Source organism: Saccopteryx leptura, chromosome 1 (assembly GCF_036850995.1).
Source record: "Saccopteryx leptura isolate mSacLep1 chromosome 1, mSacLep1_pri_phased_curated, whole genome shotgun sequence".
Taxonomy (NCBI): Eukaryota; Metazoa; Chordata; class Mammalia; order Chiroptera; family Emballonuridae; genus Saccopteryx; species Saccopteryx leptura.
The window spans coordinates 283873982-283898062 of record NC_089503.1 but is presented as its reverse complement, the minus strand read 5'-3'; the positions used below and the strand labels follow the sequence as shown (position 1 = coordinate 283898062).

The 24081-nt window shown below is 38.4% G+C and overlaps 1 protein-coding gene across 1 annotated transcript in view; it reads right to left on the bottom strand.

Annotated features, from left to right (window-relative positions):
• Window positions 1-4003: 4003 nt before the first annotated feature.
• SLC15A5 (solute carrier family 15 member 5) overlaps window positions 4004-24081 on the bottom strand; it is a 129845-nt gene continuing 109767 nt past the window's right edge. Inside the window, 2 exon segments of the mRNA XM_066361130.1 lie at window positions 4004-4151; window positions 9188-9296. Of these exon segments, the coding sequence (XP_066217227.1) occupies window positions 4004-4151; window positions 9188-9296 (257 nt within the window).

The following is a 24081-nucleotide window of genomic DNA, read 5'->3' as shown; positions in this document are numbered from 1 at the left end:
CAAAATTTTAGCATACTGAATCCAGCAATATATGAAAAAAATCATACACCATGATCAGGTGGGATTTATTCTGGGGAGGCAGGGCTGGTACAATATTTGCAAATCAATCAATGTGATTCATCACATAAACAAAAGGAAGGAGAAAAACCACATGATAATTTCAATAGATGCAGAAAAAGAATTTATAAAATCCAGCACCCATTCATGATCAAAACTTTCAGCAAAGTGGGAATACAGGGAACATACCTCAACATGATAAAAGCATCTAAGACTAACTCACAGCCAATATCATACTCAATGGGCAAAAATTAAAAGCAATCCCCTTAAGATCAGGAACAAGGCAGGGGTGCCCCCTTTCACCACTCTTATTCAACATAGTCCTGGAAGTCCTAGCCACAGCAATCAGACAAGAATAAGAAATAAAAGGCATCCAAATTGGAAAAGAAGAAGTAAAACTATCATTATTTGCAGATGATATGATATTGTATATAGAAAATCCTAAGGTCTCAGTCAAAAAACTACTGGACCTGATAAATGAATTCAGCAAGGTTGCAGGATATAAAATTAATACTCAGAAATCAGAGGCTTTTTTTTTTTTTTTTTCTGAAGCTGGAAATGGGGAGAGACAGTCAGACAGACTCCCGCATGCGCCCCACCGGGATCCACCCAGCACACCCACCAGGGGCGACGCTCTGCCCACCAGGGGGCGATGCTCTGCCCCTCTGGGGCGTCGCTCTGCCACGACCAGAGCCACTCTAGCGCCTGGGGCAGAGGCCAAGGAGCCATCCCCAGCACCCGGGCCATCTTTGCTCCAATGGAGCCTTGGCTGCGGGAGGGGAAGAGAGAGACAGAGAGGAAGGAAGGGGGCATGGAGAAGCAAATGAGTGCTTCTCCTATGTGCCCTGGCTGGGAATCGAACCCAGGTCCCCTGAACGCCAGGCCGACGCTCTACCACTGAGCCAACCGGCCAGGACCCAGAGGCATTTTTTATACACCCAGAGGCATTTATACAACAATGAACTGCCAGAAAGAGAAATTAAAGAAGCAATCCTCTTCACCATTGCAACTAGAAGAATAAAGTACCTAGGAGTAAATTTAACCAAGGAGATTAAAGACTTGTACTTGGAAAATTATAAAATATTGATAAAAGAAATTAGGGAAGATACAAACAAGTGGAAGCTTATACTGTGCTCATGAATAGGAAGAATAAACATCATTAAAATGTCTATATCACCCAAAGAAATTTATAAATTCAATGGAATACCAATTAAAATACCAATGACTTACTTCAAAGATATAGAACACATATTCCAAAAATTTATATGGAACCAAAAAGAACACGAATACCCTCAGCAGTATTGAAAAGGAAGAACAAAGTGGGAAGTATCACACTTCCTGATATCAAGTTATACTACAATGCCATTGTACTCAAAACAGCATGGTACTGGCATAAGAACAGGCATATAGATCAATTGAACAGAACAGAATACCCAGAAATAAACGCACACCTTTATGGACAACTGATATCTCACAAAAGAGGTAAGAGCATACCATGGAGTAAAGATAGCCTCTTTAACAAATGGTGTTGAGAAAATTGAACAGTTACTTGCAAAAAAATGAAACCAGACCACCAACTTACACCATTCACAAAAATAAACTCAAAATGGATAAAAGACTTAACTGTAAGCCGTGAAACCATAAGCATCTTAGAAAAAAACATAGGCAGTAAGCTCTCCAACATCTATCGCAGCAATATATTTGCTGATTTGTCTCCACAGGCAAGTGAAATAAAAGACAGGATAAACAAATGGGACTATATGAAACTAAAAAGCTTTTGTACAGCTAAAGACAATAAAAACAGAATAAAAAGACAAACTACACAATGGGAGAACATATTCAACAATACGTCTGATAAGGGGTTAATAACCAGAATTTATAAAGAACTTGTAAAACTCAACACCAGGAAGACAAACAATCCAATCAAAAAATGGGCAAAAGAAATGATTAGACACTTCTCCAAAGAGGACATACAGATGGCCAAGAGGCATATGAAAAAAGGCTCAACATCACTAATCATTAGAGAAATGCAAATTAAAACCACTACGAGAGATCACCTCACACCAGTCAGACTGGTGCCTATCAACAAAACAACACAGAATAAGTGCTGGCGAGGATGTGGAGAAAAGGGAACCCTCCTGCACTGCTGGTGGGATGCAGACTGGTGCAGCCACTATGGAAAACAGTATGGAGATTCCTCAAAAAATTAAAAATCGAACTGCCTTTTGACCCAGCTATACCACTGTTAGGAATATACTCTAAGAACATGGTAGCACTGTTCCAAAAGTAGAAATGCACCCCCATATTTATGGCAGCATTGTTCACAATAGCAAAGATCTGGAAACAGCCCAAGTGTCCGTCAGTGGACGAGTGGATTAAAAAGCTTTGGTACATATATACTATGGAATACTACTCAGCAATAAGAAATGATGACATTGGATCATTTACAACAACATGGATGGACCTTGATAACATTATATTGAGTGAAATAAGTAAATCAGATAAAACTAAGAACTATATGATTCCTTACATAGGTGGGACATAAAAATGAGACTCAGAGACATGGACAGGAGTGTGGTGGTTATGGGATGGGGGGGAGGAGAGGGAGGGTGTGAGGGGATGGGAGGGGCACAAAGAAATCCTGATAGAATATGACGGAATACAATTTGACTTTGGGTGATGGGTATGCAACAGAATCAAATGTCAAAATAACCTGGAGATGTTTTCTCTGAACAAATGTACCTTGATTTATCAATGTCACCCATTAAAATTAATAATAATAATAATAAATGCATATCATACCTAATCAAGATGAATAAATTTTTATTATACAGATCTAAAATTATTTAGGTATACATAAGGGAAGGTGCTTAATTGCAGAATCATTTGCAATCGGCTGATCAGCCCACTTCTCCTATCTGACTGTCCGGGAAAGCCATAGTCCTCCAACTTAAAGAGCTTTTAAATAGTTTGAGTGTGTTTGTTCAAACCACTGATTTGGGGGGGGGGGGGGGAGATTTGGGTAAAGACAGCCTGTGCTGGGGGCCAGAAAGTTCACCTGAAGCACGTGGTTTTTAACCAAACTTTGACATGCACTGTTACAAAGATATGATCAATTAGTGTTATTTACTTTTTAGAAAAGGAGTTTACACAATTTTTTCATTTTTGCTTATACAGAGGAATATCTCCTTTGAAAGGTGTTTTTCTGAATGTTTTTTAGTTGATGACAATGGTGACCCAAAGATGCCATTTGGGTTAGTGGATTCCTATTTGATTTGACCACTTGCTCTCCTCTCAGCACTCATTTAACCTTCCTCAATTTCAGTAATTCCCTCATTTACATTTATTTTACAACTTCTTCAGCATGTGGGTATTTGCTCTTTGTTAAGGTTCTCTCTTTTAGTAACATTGCTTTTCAATTTTGAGAAAATTTTCTTAGTTCGTATCTTGAAAGTGTAACATCCAGATCAAATACAGTTAAACCATATGTTAATTTATTATTTGCTCAGACATAGATAGTATATGATTACAATGCCTGGCATATAATAAGTGCTCAATAAATGTATTAAAGGGAAGAATATAACATACTATTATTTTGATTCAAAGGGCACATTAAAACTCTAAAAAATACCATGCATGTTGCTTATAATGGCTGAGCCATTGTAAAAACTTGTAAAAAAAATTGGTACATATAGGAAAATGTCATTTGGTTGTTTTACTCACCTAGAGCTCGAAATGACTTTACTAATTCTAATGAATAGCATATCAATGCAAAAAGCATAATAGTTTATTAGAGTCATAATTAGTCTTTGTAAATATAGTAAACAAATAGTATTCATATAGCCACTCTCATGCATATCAGCTCACACTAAAATGCATATAAAGTTTTCAACTGATAAAAACAATGAATACTTTGCTCACAAGACAGGCAGAGTCAAACACAGTTTCATAGGGCTGTCTCTCAAAGATCAATACTAGAAGAAAATTCCTGCGTGCTGCTATAAAATTTCAGAGACTTTTTGTGGAGGAGAAGTGTTTCTTCAGGATTACTTCCACTGATGTTCTGGGCATTAAAGTGATTTAGATTACAATATCTAAAAAAGAAGAAAGAAAGCTCTTTTTTAGGACCAGATGTAGATGACTTGATAAATCATTTGCTTGCCTCCTGCGCTTGTCTACCTTTTATTATGGGCCCATAGATACTGGCACAACAGCGATGATTATTTAAGAGCACTGCTCACCTAAACAGTCTTTTATAAAACCACAAAAGGAGTTTTAGTGCATATTAAGGTGTCTCATAACCTTTAGATGGCGCTCTTTTACAACATGCAGTGAGTCTGCTAGTCAGTGAAGTCTGAAACCCTATCAACTGAACAGATTTCATGGCAGCCAGGACCCATAGAAGGTTTATCAGATGCAGTGGGAATTTTTAAATTTGGTGCTGAGATGATATGGAAAACATCACTGTCTAAGAAGGGATCCATAAATATATCTACCTTGACCCAAGAAAAACCTATTTTTTTCTGAGTGTCTTCTAAGTGACAAATACCATGCTAGGGTACTGTACTGTACTCACCCTAACTTATCAAATCTCATGACAGCCCCTGGGAAGACAAAATGATCCCATTTCACAGGGAGGAAAACTGAAGTATCATTCTAAGAGGTGAGATAGCCTGCTTAGGGTTCATACAAATAGTATTTGGCAGAGCCTGGGTTCAGAGTCAGAACTCACTCACTACTGAGAATCCCGGCCTTTATCCTATGGCATTCTGCCTCTAAAGACAAACTATTTTCTTAAACACTTTTGAGGGAGCTTAATTATAGACTGCTTTATTCACTGCTGTATTCCTAGTGCCTCAACCAGTGCCTGGTACATAGCAGATGTCCAATGTATATTTGTTGAATGAACAAATGAATATGGGTTTTAAGTTCAATTTTATCAAATACATAGAAGGCTCTGAGAACAGATATCAATTTTTGACTTGTGAAAGTTTCCAAAGCTCATTTTACCTTTTTGCCTTTTCAATATATTGCTAAAAATAACTGTAAGAGACTATATGAATAACTGGGTATTTGTATCTGACTCATGTCACTTTCAATGATCATTATAGGTTATGCACAAAAGATTACTGGTATCATTGATAAATAAGTGTGATGACAAATATCAACTTGATGAGTTTTACAGCACCGAAGGGACAGTGGGAGTACTGTAAAACACCCTTTCGCCTCCTACGCCCGGAAACATTTATAATACTTTATAATATTAGCATCCAGTCAGGGATACATACTTATATTAAATATTATGGAGATACTTATCTAATACTTTTTAGAAAAATACCTTTTTTTCTGCCTGCTTTCTTTATTTTCACCTAGAGAGTGTCACATATGACATGTCACCATTGACCTATTTCAGATTTGATTGAGGAAGACTCTGTTTAGAAAGTCAGGAAACTTTTTTCTTTTTGTTTGTTTTGTACAAATAAATAGGAAGTCCTGACGTTCATGATAATTCCTAATTGTACTCAGGTGCAACACAGTGACCCTGACAAGATTAGGTTTTAGGACTTATACCAGGATTGCATCACACTAATATAAACTTGGTGTTGGGGGTGATCTCTGGTGCTAGCACAGACCTAATGATACCTGTGTATTGATGAGGGATGCTGTTTCATAATTAATTCTCTGTCTTCAAAATCTTGGGGACGAGAATAACTTGGGAATGTTCTGTTTGTGATAGATGTACTACTGTTATCTGGCTTTGAACACCGAGTTTGGTAAAAACTTGATTGTGATTGGATGTGTGTTGTGATCAAACACTATCTGACTTATAAATAATATACTTCAATTATATTGTCCCTGAGACACCTGTGTTTTCTCCTGTTTCTTTACATATGCATTATTTGACAATAACAATCTGTATAGAAATAAATCAGAATCATACACTTCTCACTGAAGTCACTGATTTTACTACCTTAAATTTTATACATTTTCTTGTCTAACTCTTCTGGGTTGGTCCATTTCATCCTAATGGGCAATGTACCCAAGGCAACGTGCACCTTTGCTATGATTCTAGCTACTTTATCTCACAGCAAAATTTCCACTCTCCTTTTGTCTAATATAAGACATCCATTCTTTTCTTGTGGAATGGCCCATTAACAAACGATGATGGTTATAGTTACATTAACCAAAGGGACTTGTTTCCTCTCTACCTACCAGAGTAAAGGGTTGTCAGGTAGAGGGAGAGAGCAGGTACAGGGCTCCGCCATGAAACTTAGAAGCAGCAAAATATAAAAGAAATTTTACAGGCTTTAGAGACAAACTTGGGTCTAAATCTTAGTTGTGTGAACTTATTCAACTTACTGATCCAATTTCTCTCTTAAGTACAGTGTAACAGGGAGGTGGTAGAGATTAAATGAGGTTATTTGTGTGTCTAGCATGCTGCCAAAGACACAGTGATAGTGCTCAATATGTGGAAAATGATTTTTTCCATTCCTGCTTGTTTTATCCTCTATCTCTTTTTTCCTTTCTTCCAAAAATATGCAGAAAAGGAGAAAAGAGAGTATACAGGAAGAACAGTTAGTAAGAATCAGATTCATTTCTAAATAAACCCTGTATTATCATTTAGTCCCTTCTCATCTTTGGTTCCTTCAATCTCTGGTGCTTCGTATATTTGTATTCTTGACTCTTCTGCATCCCACTCCACCATCTTTCACTTCTCTATACTAACTCCTTTGCTTGAAAACCACAGAGAAAGAATCACACTTACAGATTTTAATTTGAGCACTTGATGTTAGCTGCATATAGACTGGCACTTTGCTTTTTTCGATTCTCTTTTGCTAGTTCCTGGAACAATGTGTAGTATGTTGATTGAATAAATGGAGGAATGAATAAATGAGTGAGGAAATCTCTGAACTAATAGTTTCTGGTTCCAGTGCTAGTTCTACTTGAACTCAGCACATAATCGTGGTCATCTTGACCACACTCAGCATGAATCTAAAACAAGTATAAAAAGGAGAAAGAAGGGAGCATAAGGCAAAATATGAGGCCATTATTATTACTATTGCTAACTTTCTGAGCACTTACTCATCTTCACAACTCTATGGCACAATTGCTATTCTTATTGTTCCATTTCACAAGTGACAAAACTGGGGTTTAGTAGGTTAAACAGCTTGTTGAAGTTGGTGAAGCTATGTTGTGGGACTGAATTCAACGGGGCTGACTTTGGAGATTGTTTTTTAAACTACTTCAAGAAAGACAAGGGTTGCCTGACCAGATGGTGGCACAGTGAATAAAGCACTGGCCTGGGATACTGAGGACCCAGTGGTTGCTGGCTTGAGCCTAAAAGTTGCTGGCTTGAAGCCCAAGGTGGCTGGCTTGAACAAGGGGTCACTGGCTTGTTTAGAGCCCACTAGTCAAGGCACATATGAGAAAGCAATCAATGAATAACTAAGGTGCCACAACTATGAGTTGATGCTTCTCTTTTCTTTCTTGTCTGTCTGTCTCCCTTTCTTTCTCACTACAAAAAGAAAAGAAAAAAAAGACAAGGGTCAAATCTTACAGAGGAAGAAAAAGTACAGGTAAACTGGCAGATGGACAGTTATGTGCTTGGAGGTGATGGATAGAGGGGAGAGAGGCCTTGCTTCCACTTCAGTGTTTGTTGATGACTGTTTTTACTACAAAGCTAAGAACATTCTTGCTGAATCCTTCTGCCAGACTCGGATTTTCTAATTTTATTTTTAAACTAAAAAATTAAAAGGCATTTTAAGGAAATCACACATTGTGGAGAGTCATTTGATAACTTATACACTTTGGAAGGTAAGAAATGATAAAATTCACGTAGCCATCAAGATTTTTTTAAATTTGATTTTTGCCTCTTTAGTTTTATTAAATTTTGGGGGTAGCATTGGTTAATAAAATTATATAGGTTTCAAGTATACAATTCTATGGTGCATGATCTGTATGATTTTGTCATTATTCCTGCCTTGCATGGGATTTAAGATCTTCTCTCTTAGACTGGACCATACGGTCCATGATAGCAGGGGCATAGGTGGCAGTGTGCACTATTGACTCACTGACTTTATATCCTTCTGGGTGACTACAGCACCTATCACATGACTGATGATCCAAAAGAAATTTTTTAGGTGGGTAAAAGAATTTAGGCAAGGGAGAAGTGGCAATGGATGGGATAAATATGACACAATAGATACATGAATGGAGAATTAAGGAAAATAAAGATCTCTTGTTCTCACTATATGGTGGTATTATGCTTGGCCCTTTATCAAAAGCCATCTCCCTAAAGTCTGTGTGTGAAAATGGAGGCTCAGAAAGGTTAGGCAGTTTGTTCAAAAGCACACAGCCATCCAAAAATATGTCAGTGAGAGAGAGAGAGAGAGAGAGAGAGAAAGAGAGAGCGCTATACTGGCAATGGATGAATGGTAGATGAAGTATATTAAGTCATGGAATGGTATTAAGTCACTGACTGGCTAAATGATTTTGCCCAGTGTGTTATTGACCTTGGAACAGTCACCGCTGACCTTGATCCAAAGGCCTGAATGGAATCGAAATCTTGAGCATCATTAGATTTCTGTCTATTTAATCAATAGTTGCTTTTAATGATAATGATTCATTAACTTTTATTGTCCATATGGTTATTTCTAATTCTAAAGTGGTACCACTTAATGGAGAAAAATGGTTTCTTTAGAACAGTGTTTTTCAATGTCTGGTCCGTGGACCAGTCTGCCAGAAATTTCTTGTGGGTCTGAGAAAGCGTTAACCAACCTGATGTTGTATAAATTATGGAACCAATGACCTTAGTTGAATTGGCTTATGCTCAGGGTGATTTCTGCCTTAGCATTCCCTGAAATAATTCTCCAATTTTCACCAGTCCTCAAGTGTAAAAAGGTTGAAAACCACTTCTTTAGAATATGTTTTAGTATCAAGTAAAGCACTGTTTTTATTATAAGAATCAATGGAAAAAAACTGAAGTCTAAATGGAAATTTCTTGCTCTGAATACTCTGTTAAGTTTCTCTAGTATGCTAATTTGTCCAGTCATGGCATCCAGGGTTCCTGGTGGCTCAGTGACGGTTTCCAGGTCAGTATCTCATGAACTCAGAGATTGTTCATACTTACCTTTGTGAAGTACTCCAGAATCCCAGGACATTCAACAACGTTAATGATGCCAAGAAGAAGAAGAAGCTTTCTAAATTGCCTTTGTTTAATGTGTTCGGAAACCAATTGCCTGTTTGGAACAAATGTAATTGTTATTCAACTGCAGAGTTGTAAGTTTCTGAGAATATTTTATCATTCCACAGTTCATAGAGCTTTATTCGCTTCAATAATATCTACAAAGCAAAGAAACTCATCTGAAACTCATTGTCAAAATTTATTTAATTCTGTAAATAACAGTAAATGACAAGTAAAGCACCCCAAGGTCATAAAAGCTTAATTCACATAACACAATATAAGTGTCAGAAGAACTGGGCTGTAAAAGCAACCCAAATTATCCTATTAATTTGCAGGAACCATGATTGTCTTATTTATTTCTAGTATGTAGAACAGTGGCTGGCATGTTTAGTAAATATACATTAAATGAATGAAAAATATTTGCTGTGATCAGATAGTCTGTTGTGTATGTTAATTGTAAGATTAGTGAGATAATATGTATAAATGTCAGAAGTAACATTATTTTGACAACTTAGATAAATCCAGTGCTGCCTTACTGTAATATTGGTGAAATTAACCTATAATCTCTGGTTGACAGGAAAGTTTTTGAACTGATGAGTAATTCCTTCCATTTAATACCTCTAAATATTTCCTTCTGATGTCATACCGGTATGTTTTTGAAACTAATTAATCAATCAATCAATAAATAAATAACTATTTAGTTATATATATCTAGTTATACCACTATATATATAACTAGTTATATATATAACTAATACAATATATATATATATATAACTATTTAGAATTCAAGGTAATTGTTTTTACTTTGCTCCTAAATTTAGACTTTTGCTTTTGATCTTTGCTGTGACTCTCTCTCTCATTCCATATCTAAATTTCTATCTCTATTTCTGTATCCCTCTTTTTATTTCTCTAAGATCTATCTTTATATCATCTACGTATATCCATATCAGTATCTATAACTACCTTATCTATATATCATCTCTACACATACTCAATTTTTCCTCAGTGAGTTTTGAGATATTATTTAATACATATTGTATATGAAACACTTATTTTTATGTAATTTATTTTTTTAATTGCTATTTTTATTTTTTTTATTTTTATTTTTTACAGAGACAGAGAGAGTCAGAGAGAGGGATAGACAGGAACAGAGAGAGATAAGAAGCATCAATCATCAGTTTTTTGTTGTGACACCTTAGTTGTTCATTGATTGCTTTCTCATATGTGCCTTGACCGTCGACCTTCAGCAGACTGAGTAACCCCTTGCTCGAGCCAGCAACCATGGGTGCAAGCTGGTAAACTTTTGCTCAAACCGGATGAGCCCGCGCTCAAGCTGGTGACCTTGGGGTCTCGAACCTGGGTCTTCCTCATCCCAGTCTGATGCTCTATCCACTACGCCACCGCCTGGTCAGGCTTTTATGTAATATTTTTAAAACAGCAATGGGATCTTAGTATTAACAAATCTATTACAGATATGTAGTATTGCAGAATGTTTAAAAAGGTGTTTAAAAGGCAAAATCTCTTCACAGAGAGAACTTAAATTTAATTGAAGCTCTGCATGTGCATAATATTTCCAAATAATGTGTGCGTTCTTTATAAGAGCAGAAATTGATCATCTTTGAAAAATCAAATGCCATAGTTTTTGGCATCTTTAAAATATTTACATCTCCTACAATGGGTCATGAAGAGGGGTGTATGTTCAGAGCAATCAGTCTATATGCCAATAGCCTTGATTTTCAGTGCCATCTTTGGCGCATGGGTTGTGGGTTGCTTCCTGAACTAGAAAATGGTTCTTGGCCTCTCCCTTGACAGTACATTCTTTTAAATGGGATTTGAATTAAATGCTCTGTTCAAGGTTGATAGTCAGCAAGTGCATAAGTATGACAGATGTGATTAATTGTGCCACTTCCCATTTAAAGCTGTTTCTCCTCTGTCATTTAACTTCTCAATGACTATTATTATGGATCAACCATGAAAATTAGCTTTCGGCCATTATAGTCTTGGACATATAAATTAAATGTGGTATTGAGTTTAAAGCTATTTGGCAAGTTCTACTTTCCTATATTATTAATTTGTGTTCCATTACAATAGAAATTTATGTTTTTTATGTTTTTATTGCTATATTGACATGATGCCTTCCTCTGATATTTAGAAGCAGTTTCACTGAATGTTTTCCTCTATGTGTGGCTATGAAATATTTTGTAGCCCTCCTAATCTGTGTGTGTGTGTGAGTATGTGTGTGTGTAGAAACTAAACATTTAATTGTACTTAAATGGGGGGTGTAGGGGTAGAAGTTAAGGTAAGTTGAAGTAACATCACACATATTTTCAGAAAGAACTAAGCCATTATGATATTCAAACAGTCCTATTTTTCTATTTCCCTTGAATTAATATCTCAATCATATCTCTGCCCTTTTCATTTCACATTAACACTTTGCATGTCAGGTGATCAGATCGTTTCATCACTGTGTTTCTCTGGCTAGAATAAGAGGAGTTTGCCCAGAGTGCAAAGCCTCAGACTTACCATGAAATTAATTCTTCTTGGAACATGAGTTTTGGTCCATAATAAGTAATTGAAAAGACTATCTTTATATTATAACAAAGTCAGAGGAGAGAAAAGAATATACATTCTTTAAGATCTTTAAATGTAAAGCATAATGTATCTAAGAAATTGTGCAATTAAACAGCAAATACTAGCCTAATGGGAGACAGCCCCACATCGCCCTGAGCATGCCAGTGTACTTGTGCCTCCACTGGGGATACTGGAGGACACAGATGAGAAGTACTGTGACTCCGTATTATGGGCATGTGGGGTGACAGAAGAATGTCTTACTAGAAAGGTTAGAGAAAAGCAGTGGAAATTTATGAGTAACAAAGAACATTCTGTGACTGGAGTTCTTTAAAAATAAAATGAAATATTGTCATATCAACCATTCAAATTCCTGATAACACTGTTATATTCCTTCTTCAATATGTTTTTTAGAGTTCAGCTTTCTTCCTAATACTGATCTTCATTCTAGCCCTATATTTTCTCTTTACTTAGCTGTAACTCAACATTCTCTGTGTACCTAACTTACATAATAAGTTTCATGGTAAAGAGAACCATCATCTGATTTGATAGTGTGGAACACACACTAGCACCAAGTTGGAAAGAGAGATTCTTTATACAACCTAAAATTTCTTTATTTATATAGAGACTATGCAAAGAGGTAGCAATGGGTATACAAATTTATAGACAAAGCACGGGTTTTGGAGTCAGAGATTTTGATGTTAAACATTGTTTCTATTATTTAACAATTTTGTTGTTGGGTATTTGTCCAACCCAACTACTTTAGCCTTGATTTCTCTTCTCTAAAATGAAAAAAATACCTCTCTCACTGAGCTGTTATGGGAAATAAAAGAGATAATAGACATCAACAGCCGGATACAGAGGAGGCACTCCATAAACATTAGATTACTCCCACCCCGTCCTGACCATTAGGTAGCTCATCCAAAATCATGCAGTCTGAGTTTGATCTTGGGCCCATTTCCTGTCAGATATTTCTTCATGTTCTGTGTGCTACTTTTTTTTTTTTATCATTATCCCAGGACTGGTTGTAAAATGTTCCATTTAACATTGTCAGTTGACTCAGCTCTTAGGTACTATAATTTTATTTTAGTAGCTTATAAACTTTTATTGTCATAATTCACATTTGTGCCATTTCTCATCTGAAATTTCTAGTAGCTGATTGAAATCAGGAGTATTCTTGCAAAAGGGGATAAAGAGAACACTTCAGGTCTAGAATGGAACTGATAAAACTTCTGCAAATTTTAGGTTGGGTATTTAAAAAGGCTAACAACATCAGAAAAAATGTGCCACATAAAGAGTCTGGGGATCAGTAAGTGACATTTGTTAATAGTCACAGTAACCCTTAATTAAATATTTAATGGTATAACCCACTAATTAATAATGAGTTTAGATCATTGGGATAATACAACACACAAAATATTTGGACTTGTTCAGAAGACTCCTAAATATTCCTTGTTCAGCTACAATTATTTGTTCATTTTAAAATCATTTGAGGAATTTTCATGTACAAGGAAATGGACATTCCAAGTTGCTCAAGAAAAAGAATTTACAGATTAATAAGGGAGACATTTAAGCAGGTAATTACTCTGGAGTATTAAACCATGTAGATACTATGTAAAATATTTCTATTTATCTTAAATCATCATGATCATTTTAGAAAAAAAAGGACCACAGATTATCTAGACTAGTCCTTGTATTTCACAGATTAGAAGGTGAAGGCACAGAGAGAGAAAGTGGAGCATCTCTCAGTGGAACCCTCATCTTCTTACTGTTACAGCAACTGCACCACTGTTGCCCCCACGCTGCTAAAGGAACTACCACTTATAACATTTTCTCAACAGGTTAAAACTGTCCGGACGGTAGACTGGGAAATAGCTTACCCTCTAAAATACTTAAGACAACACTTCCACCTGAATCCCAAGAATGACGTTCAAAGTATTATGGAAGTCTTACTGTCATTTACACTAAATATAACACTTTTGAAATTGGATTGAGAAACATATGGAGACTTACACACACTCTGATACTATAAACAACAGGAAGTTGCTAATATGAAAGAAGAATATGCTTTATTCCTATCCCTCATTATGCCCTGTGTTGTAAGGCCCACAATTTCACATGTTACCTTTATGTTTTTGAACCTCACAGGGCCCCAAAGGCTTAACCAGAGGTTCCCTGTTCCAACAAGATATGCTTCCTTCCCAAAGGGAAATTTTCCCCCTGGCTATTTCCTCTGTTAACCAGACCAGCTGCACTCTACCCAGTCCTCAACCTAACAGCTTTCACTTCCCTGCCGGACTTCAACATTATTCAAACAAAAAAATCACACCCTCCTACAGGAAACAGGGGGTCACCTCATTGCTTTGTTACCACAAAACCTGTCTCCCACAGACCCTGCTTGTTCACTCTATTCCCCAGTGCAACTCCGTATTAGTTCTAGACAGATTGTTAGTAGCTGCTGTTGCTCTAATGTAGTGTGCTTGTTGTAGTAACTTCAGTCTTAATAGGGGTACTTTCATAGAAGGCTTTAGCAGAAACATGGAAAGTGACCACGGTTAAAAAGAATCCACACACATTCTCAGTTGGTAAATACTGCTTCTCACCAAATCTCTTCTTTTAAGGATTAATAAATAGAAAAAAGGCCAATATGATGAAGAAAAAGTGACTATAATACATATTATAACCGTTGCTTACCAAAAACATATTTAACACAAAATGACAAAGGTAGTAATAATAATTATGATAATAATAGAATAAAGAGTAAGGCAAAACAAAATTAAAATAGCAGAAAATACTAATTTTAGGCAAAACCTCAGTTTCTTTATATTGATATAAGAAATCTATTTATATATATATATTTTTTTTTTGCATTTTTCCGAAGCTGGAAACGAGGAGAGACAGTCAGACAGACTCCCGCATGCGCCCAACCGGGATCCACCCGGCACGCCCACCAGGGGCGATGCTCTGCCCACCAGGGGGCAATGCTCTGCCCCTCCGGGGTGTCGCTCTGCCGCGACCAGAGCCACTCTAGCGCCTGGGGCAGAGGCCAAGGAGCCATCCCCAGCGCCCGGGCCATCTTTGCTCCAATGGAACCTCGGCTGTGGGAGGGGAAGAGAGAGACAGAGAGGAAGGAGGGGGTGGGGGTGGAGAAGCAAATGGGCGCCTCTCCTATGTGCCCTGGCCGGGAATCGAACCAGGGTCCCCTGCACGCCAGGCCGACGCTCTATCGCTGAGCCAACTGGCCAGGGCCTTATTTTTATATTTTTATAGTGATCCAAACTGAAAAAAAGACAGTGAGCATCTTTAAGTAGTGAAAACAAAAAATATGTTGGAAATACAAAAATATGCAAATAAAACAATTTTGTTAGTAATTATATCACACTTTGATCAGTTTTTGATTGAACAGGTAAAATATAAATGTAAATTAGAATAATGTGATTGATAATAGTTTAATAAAGATTACATTGTTTAGTACAAAAAGAAAATAGTCTTTTTTTGAATTTTAGATAATATGAACAATAAACCAAATCTCCTAGAAACTGAAGATACCGCTCCTACGTAACCACAGTTGGTCCCTTAACAATGTGGGTGTTAGGGCTGCTGATTCCCCTTGTAGCCGGAAATCACATATAACTTTTTTGACTCTCCCAAAATTTAACTATAGTTGGCTTTTGGTATCCATGGCAATTACTTCCATGACCCCCATGATGTTGGACAGATAAGTTATTTTATGCCTTCTCTGTTAAATATGGTGGCTGCTCTCACATGGTGATGTTCTCACATGATACAGCTGATTGCCTTTCATGCTTGCGAAGGGACTTGGTTATTCTAATGTGTGTTGGGGGTGGGCTTTCTCACCAAAAAGTTTTAAAAGGAGGATCTAGGAGGCCATTTTGGAGAGAAGGGACCACGTTTTTCTAAGGGGGGGAGTGATCACGTTCTTGTAGAGAGGAAGAACCCACGTTGTAGCAGGGCAGGGAGGCCATATGGAGGAGGCAGCCAAAATGGCAGAATGGTGAAGGAGAAGCCAGTTTGTGCAAGAGAAGGAGAAAAGGAACAGAGGTGTATTAGACTGGTGAGGGCCTTTGATTCTAGGAAAAAACTGGAAAACGTCAGTGGCTTTGGAAGCCCTGAATGGAAAGGGAAGTGTTTTCCTGCTGTGTGTATTTTCTCACCCTCTGGTTGTGAGCAGGAATAAAGAGGATAGCTCACCAGTTTTTGGCTCCACTGTTTCTTTATGATCTGTCCGAATTAAATACAAACCTAAATCTACATGGGCCAGGTGGCTGTGATGGTGGCCGCGGCTACTGGCCCTACACATGAATACTAAAATCCACTGATGCTCAAATTCTTTGTGAAAAATGACAGAGAGTAACATATACAACAGGCCCTTTGCATCCTTGGATTCCCAACTGGGGGTTGGAAATACTGTTTTCTATCCAGAGTTAGTTGAATCTGCTTATGTGTAGGGCCCATAGCCACAGCCATCACAGCTGCCAGGCTGGTGCAGGTTCCCATTAGATTCGGACAGACGGTAAAGAAACTGCAGAGCCAAAAACTGGTAGGTTATTCCTTTATATGGTAGGTAGCCTTGTACCTGGCAGGTGAGTAAAAACACACAGGGCTCCAAAACCCACTCATTCAGCACTCACAAAGCTACTGACACATCAAGGTTTTCCTAGAATCAAAGGCCCCCACCAGCCTCAATTACCTCTGGTTCCCCATCTGCACAGCTTCTCCCTTCTCCTCTTTACACAAACTGGCTTCTCAGCACCTTGCCATCTTGGCTTCCTTCTTCTTCTTTTTCCTCACAAACTTTTCTTGGAGCAAAAGCCCCTCCTCCAGCACACATTAAGATAACAAAGCCCCTTCCCAAGCAGAAAAGTAATTAGCAATTTTACAGATCACATACCTGGGCAGTGGCCATTTTTAACAGTAAAAGTGAGCAAACTCGGAAAATATAGATTTTATAAACTCATTTGCCCAACACTATGCAAAAACCAATGAATAGAAAATATTTATTGAAAAATATCATGTGGACTAGTGTATTTATTGAAAAATATCATGTGGACCAGTGCAGTTTACATATGATGTTCTAAGATCAACTATAGTTGGTCAAAGAGAAAATAAAACCAACAGTTACACAGTATTTAGAAAATAAAGAAAATGAGAAAATTGTATTTACAAGTTTAGGTGTATAGATATAAATTCTACTCAGAGGCACATTTAAAGGTACATATGTTTGTGATTTTAAAGTAAGAATTGTTTTAAAAAACATACATTAAAAAAACAAAAACAAAGACCTAAGAAACTCAGAATGGAGTCTCTTGCCCCAGGACAGCAAACTAAGACTTAATTGTGGTTTCAAAATCTAGGAATTTGACCTTTATCAGTCAATCAACAATTTTTCTGACCAGCACTAAATAATCTACATGATAGACTCCTGCCCTTCCTCCAAAGGAAGATGACTTTGAAAAAGTCTTTCTTTTCTTTTGCTAATAACTTTCTGTCCCACACATTTCTTTTCTTTTCTTTTTTTCTTTAGTGAGAGAGACAGAGACAGAGAGAAGCTTCAATTCTTTGTTGTGGCACCTTAGTTGTTCATTGATTGTTTTTTTATATGTGCCTTGACCATGGGGTCTCTAGCCAAGCAAGGGACCCCATGCTCAAGTCAGCAACCCCACACTCAAGCCAGTAACCTTTAGGCTCAAGCCAGCAACCATGGGGTCATGTCTATGATCCCATGCTTAAGCCAGCAATCCCGCATTCAAGCCGGATGAGCCCACGCTCAAGCCAGTGACCTTGGGGATTTGAACCTGAGTCCTTTGTGTCCCAGTCCAGTGTTCTATCCATTGTGCTACCACATAGTCAAGCTGTTCCACTCATTTCTGCCTATGAAAATCTTCCATTTGGAACAGTTTCTGAGAGCTCTTTCCTATCTGCTAAATGGGATGCTGCCTAATTCATGAATCATCAATAAAGCCAATTATATCTTTAAATTTACTGTGTTGAGTTTTATTTTTCAATAGATTGAAAATAAATGAACTTACAATTAAACACACACAAGAACTAGAAAACAAATAAAACAAGTGTAAGGGAAGTAAAATGAAAGAAAATAAAGATGGAATAGAAAATCAATATATTAAAGAGACTTTGCATGCGGCATGGAAAAGCACAATGTAGTGTATAGAGGGTGTTACATTGAGTGGGACAATTGAAACCATGTCAACACAATAAATTAAAAATAAAAATAGGCCCTGGCCGGTTGGCTCAGCGGTAGAGCGTTGGCCTGGCATGCGGGGGACCCAGGTTCGATTCCCGGCCAGGGCACACAGGAGAAGCACTCATTTGCTTTTCCACCCCCCCTCCTTCCTCTCTGTCTCTCTCTTCCCCTCCCACAGCCAAGGCTCCATTGGAGCAAAGATGGCCCGGGCGCTGGGGATGGCTCCTTGGCCTCTGCCCCAGGCACTAGAGTGGCTCTGGTAGTGGCAGAGCGACGCCCCAGAGGGGCAGAGCATCGCCCCCTGGTGGGCAGAGCGTTGCCCCTGGTGGGCGTGCCGGGTGGATCCCGGTCGGGCGCATGCGGGAGTCTGTCTGACTGTCACTCCCCATTTCCAGCTTCATAAAAATACAAAAATAAATAAATAAATAAATAATAAAAATAAAAATTAAAGTATATAAGATTTAATAGTTCTAAGAGTTGATTCATTACAGAAAAAAAAATGTAACAACAAAAACCTTGATAAATCTGATCAAAATATACAACAAAAGAACCAAAAGATAACAATGTTTAGTTTTAACTAATCTATATTAGTGTCAAATATCTTACAGAAATAAAATAATTACCTAGGAAAATACTAATGACCAAAATTGAGCCAAAAAGAATTGAAAAATCTTACTAGCAAGAAATAGTGGAGAAAAGCTACAAAGAATTATCTTCAAAACAGACATTAGGTCCTGAAAGCACCTTTTAATTTTCATGGAAGAGATGAATCTTTCCTTTAGATCTTTCCAGAGTGTAGCAAAAAGATCATCAAGTATTGATGCTACCAAGTATTATTTATTGCTTTTAGGTAAAGATGATTTAATACTGAAAATCTATTAATTAAATATACTATAATGTCAGGAGCAGTAAGAAAATCAAAAGGTGATCTAGAGCTGTTTAAGAAGCATTCAAAAAATTTAAACTGATTTGTTTAAATCTCAGAGAACAAGAAGTAGAAATTTCCTTATGCTAAAGAATATCCTTTAACATTATATTTATAAATCTACAGACATGCTTAATAGAAAACTAAGAGAGGCCCTAGCCAGTTGGCTCAGCAGTAGAACATCAGCCTGGCATGTGGAAGTCCCAGGTTCAACTCCCAGCCAGGGCACACAGGAGAAGCATCCATCTGCTGCTCCACTCTTCCCCTCTCCTTTCTATCTGTCTCTTTCTTTCCCTCCCACAGCCAAGGCTCTATTGGAGCAAAGTTGGCCCAGTCACTGAAGATAGCTCCATTGCTTTCAACTCAGGCACTAGAATGGCTCCTTTTGCAGTGGAGCACAGCACCAGATGGGCAGAACATTGCCCCTTAGTGGGCATGCCGGGTGAATCACTGTTGGGCGCATGCAGGAGTCTGTCTGCCTCTGCCTGCTTCTCACTTTGAAAAAATACAAAAAAACAAAAAAACAAAAAAAAAAAGAAGAAGCAAACTAAGAGATGCTCATATTAAGATCATGAGCAAAATGAAATGTGATTGTCTTCTGGTATTATCATTGCCCTGGAAGTTCCATGGCTTGATAAAGACATAAGACATGAAAGTTAATTTGAAAATACAGATAAAAATTATATTTAAGATTGGATAATTTTGCTGTAAAACTAAAAAACCAGCTAAAATACTCTCATAAATTTCCTAAGGAAGTTTACACAGTTCAATGCAAGATGAAAACAAACATTAATCTTCTTATATAATAGTGATTATCTCAGTGAGTTGTAATGAGGGAAAATTATTCATTTCATTAAAAACAAAATAAAAATGAGCATAAAATTCCTATAATAACTTTGAAAAGAAACTTTTAGGATACATATAAAGAGAAGAAAATCTTACTAAACTGAATTTGTAAATGAATAAATTAAATTTTTATTTTATTGATGTAGACAGAACACTTTATATTTTGTAAAAGCTTAATTTTTTTCCTAAAATTAACAAGTCTTATTAAAAATAAAATTTTGTATAAACTGAATGGTTCTAAAATTCATCTAGAAATATAAAACATAGGAAATAGTATTTTTATTACTGAAGAATAAACCATAAGGAGAAGTAGGATTATTAATACCTGATATGTAATTTAAATTGTAATAATTAAAAAGAGAGTGGTACTCACTTAAAATCAAGAAGCAGCTGAAAGGAATAAGACAGAATGGTAGCTCTAAAACAGTCCTAAGACCCCCCTGATAATTAAGAATATATTAAAATATACAATATTAAGTGATTGGTTTCCTTTCATTTATCCAATGGTCATAGAATATTTATGATTTAACTAACTTTTTACAATATATATCAAATCATGTTGTAAAAGTTGGTTATCTGAAGCAAATAAGTCTTTGCTTTACTAAAAAATAAAGTACATGTGAATGAGAAAATTATATTCAAAATATTAAACTACTAAAATTTCACAACCATATATAAATGTGATAAAATTAATTACAATAAAAATGTCTGATAGATTTAATTACACAGATCAGCTAAATCATGTAAGACAAACTCAGATGTAAAATTAAAAAGTGAGTTAAAACTGGGAAAATATTAGCAATAAATAGGACTAAATGATAATATCCTTAAAGTACAAATAAAATGTAAGTTAATAAGAAAAAACACAGTGTGAGCATGTGGAGAAAAGGGAATCCTTGTGTATTGTTGGGATTGCAAATTTATGCAGCTACTGTAAAAAAAGTATGAAGTTTCTTCAAAAAATTAAAAATAGAACTACCATAGAACACAGCAATTCTACTTCTGGGTATTGATCCAAAGAACACCAAAACAATAATTCAAAAAGATATATGCATCCTTACAGTCACTGCAGCATTATTTACAATAGCCAAGATATGGAAGCACTCTAACTGCCTATTGATAGACAAATGGCTAGAGAAGTGGTGCATAGGCAGCACTTTGGCAATAGAGTAGGTGGACGTACCAACTTTCACCTCCCAGAACCAAAGTGGGTTACAACTTAATTTTAAGAACCATCATCTGGAAAAATCAACTTTGGACTAAACGAAGAGGACTCTTTAACCAAGGAACACTGAAGAAGCCACACTGAGACTGGTAGGAAAAGTGGAAACGCAGAGGGCTGCCCAGCCCTGGGAGCAAACAGCAGCCCAGAGAGACTCCCATGGCAGGAAGTGAGTTAAGCAGAGAGGGAAGGGTCCTGGGCCCTAGGAATAAAGCCCCAGCCAGCAGCTCCAGAGCCTAGAAGAGGTGTATGAACAGTATTAAGCTGCAAAACAAGTCAGGATAATGTTTGTGAGAAAGAGACAGATTTCTCAGACCCAGAATTTTTCTTAAAGGGACCACACAGAAAACCTCTCTCACAACCACCCACCAGGGGCTCCGGGGGAGAGGAGAAAGGAGAGGACTGGAGCAGTGGGATGAGAGTGTAATCTAGGAGATACAGGGAGAAACACTTTGAGGGACAGCCACCCTAACCCCTGGCCTGAGTCACTCCCCAAATCTGAAGCAAATATTTACCCTGGAACCAGCAATACCAGCAAAGGGAAGCAGGTCACCAGCCAAACAAGCTCTCCCATGGCACTCAGAGCAGAGTCACTAGGAAGGAAGGAGCTTTTGGGACTATAGTATGGAGTGTTAGGATCTGAGCTGCAGCATCCCCACCAACATGGCTGAGGGCTCACCCTGCGGAGGGTGGCGGCAGGATGCGGAAGCATGGTTCCGTCTGTAAAGGCAGAAGCTGGCTGGCCACGACTGAGGCCCAGGTGTGAGCTCAGTCTTGCCTGGTGGGGGCAGAGGGGATGCATAAAAGTGGTCAGGCCCAACTGTGGCCTGCCCGCAATCCTGCCTGCGGGGGAAGAGTGGGAGCCTAAGAAGGGGCCGAGACCCGCTACTGAGCAAGGGTGCGCGGGCACACAGCCTCATCCGGCTGGCAGAATCGAGGTTTGCAGCATGACCTGAGCTGGCTCTTCCTATGGAGGTGGAGCAAAAGCCTAGAGTAGGCAGAGACCTGAAACTGAGTGGGCACACAGCCCCACCCTGCCTGCAGAGCCAAGGCTTCCAGACGACCCACGAGCTGGCTCCTCCCATGCGGGTGGGGCAAAACCCCGGAAACTGGTGGAGACCCGCAACTGAGCAAAGGTGCTCACCCCTGCTCTCAGGGCCGGCCTGGTCCAGCGCACAGCCTCACCCATGAAGGTGGGGCAAAAACCCAGGCTGCCGAGGCTTGCAGACCTGGGCACTAATCACAGTTCCTCCCATGGAGAAGAGGTGGAAACCGCAGTGACAGCCCCGGTGAGTTGGAACCAGCAATGCCCATAACCCTAGGCAGCAGTGGCAGAGAGAGTGGTAGGCCTGCATACTGACCATGCCTAAGGATCACAGAGGCCACACCCATTGGACTCCAGTGGCCACACCCTTCTTATACACAGACAAAATAGGAAGGCAGAGAAATGCGACACAAATGAATCAAGAGAAATCCCCAGAAAAGGACCGGAATGAGTCAGATATAACCAAATTACCAGGGCAGAGTTTAAAACAACAATTGTTAGGATGCTCAAAGATCTTAGAACAACAATAAATGGTCATTATGAACACCTAAATAAAGACATAGCAAATATAAAAGAGGATATTGAAATAATAAAAAAGAATTAGACAGAAATGACAAATACAAGGTTGGCTCAGTGGTAGCATGTCAGCATGGTGTACAGGAGTCCCGGGTTCGATTCCTGGCCAGGGCACACAGAAGAAGTGCCCATCTGCTTCTCCACCCCTCCCCCTCTCCTTCCTCTCTGTCTGTCTCTTCCCCTCCCACACCCAAGGCTCCATTGGAGCAAAGTTGACTGGGGCGCTGAGGATGGCTCTATGGCCTCTGCCTCAGGCACTAGAATGGCTCTGGTTGCAACAGAGCAATGCCCCAGATGAGCAGAGCATTGCCCCCTGGTGGGCATGCTGGGAGGATCCTGGTTGGGTGCATGTGGGAGTCTGTCTGACTGCCTCCCCGTTTCCAACTTCAGAAAAATACAAAAAAAAAAATCCAAAATAAAGACCACAATGGAAGGAAATAAAAGCAAGATAAATGAAGCTGAGGATTGAATCAGTGAATTAGAGAACAAGGTAAATGAAGGTACAGAAGCAGAGCAAAAAAAAGAAAAGAGATTCAAAAAATCTAAGGAAATTCTAAGACATCTCTTGTCAACATGAAGAGAAATAACATCTGCATCTCAGGGGTTCCAGAAGAAGAAGAGAAAAAAAAAGGCATAGAGACTTTTTCAACCATATTATAGGGGAAAACTTCCACTAGTTAATGCAGAAAAAATCTCACAAGTTCAAGAAGCACAGAGAACTCCATTAAAGAGAAACCCAAAGAAACCTACACCAAGACACATCATAATTAAAATATCAAAGCTAAGTGATAAAGAGAAAATATATATTAAAGGCTGCTAGAGAAAAAAAGGTTATCATCTACAAAGGAGCCCCCATAAGAATGATATCTGACTTCTCAACAGAAACACTTGAGACCAAAAGGAATGGCAAGAAATATTCAAAGTAATGCAGAACAAGACTACTTTATCCAGCAGGCTATCATTTAAAATTGAAGGAAAAATAAAAAGTTCCCAGACCAAAAAAAAAAAAAAAAAAAAATCAGGGAATTCACTACAACCAAACCAATGCTTAAAGAAATGGTAAGGGCCTGTTGTAAACAGATCAAAGAGGAAAAAGAATATAGCAAAAAAAGAATAGAGCTTTAAAGAATAAAATGGCGGAGTGACGTCACGGAAATGGCGCCGTGAGCAGCGCGTCCGACAGATCTCCCCAAAATCACAACAAATTTATCAACTAGAAACAGGAAAATTTATCTTCGGAGCAAACTGAAAGCAAAAGGACTGTTATCACTCGAATCTGAGAGACGAGGGTGTGGAGGAAGCTACCGCAGGGACGTTCATTCAAGCCGCGAGAAAGTGCGCCTGTGGTAAGTCATCCCGCACTCGGAAGCCGCCGCCGGCCGCCGCCGCCGCCGCCGGCCGCCCCCGCCAGCCGCCGCCGCCAGCCGCCGCG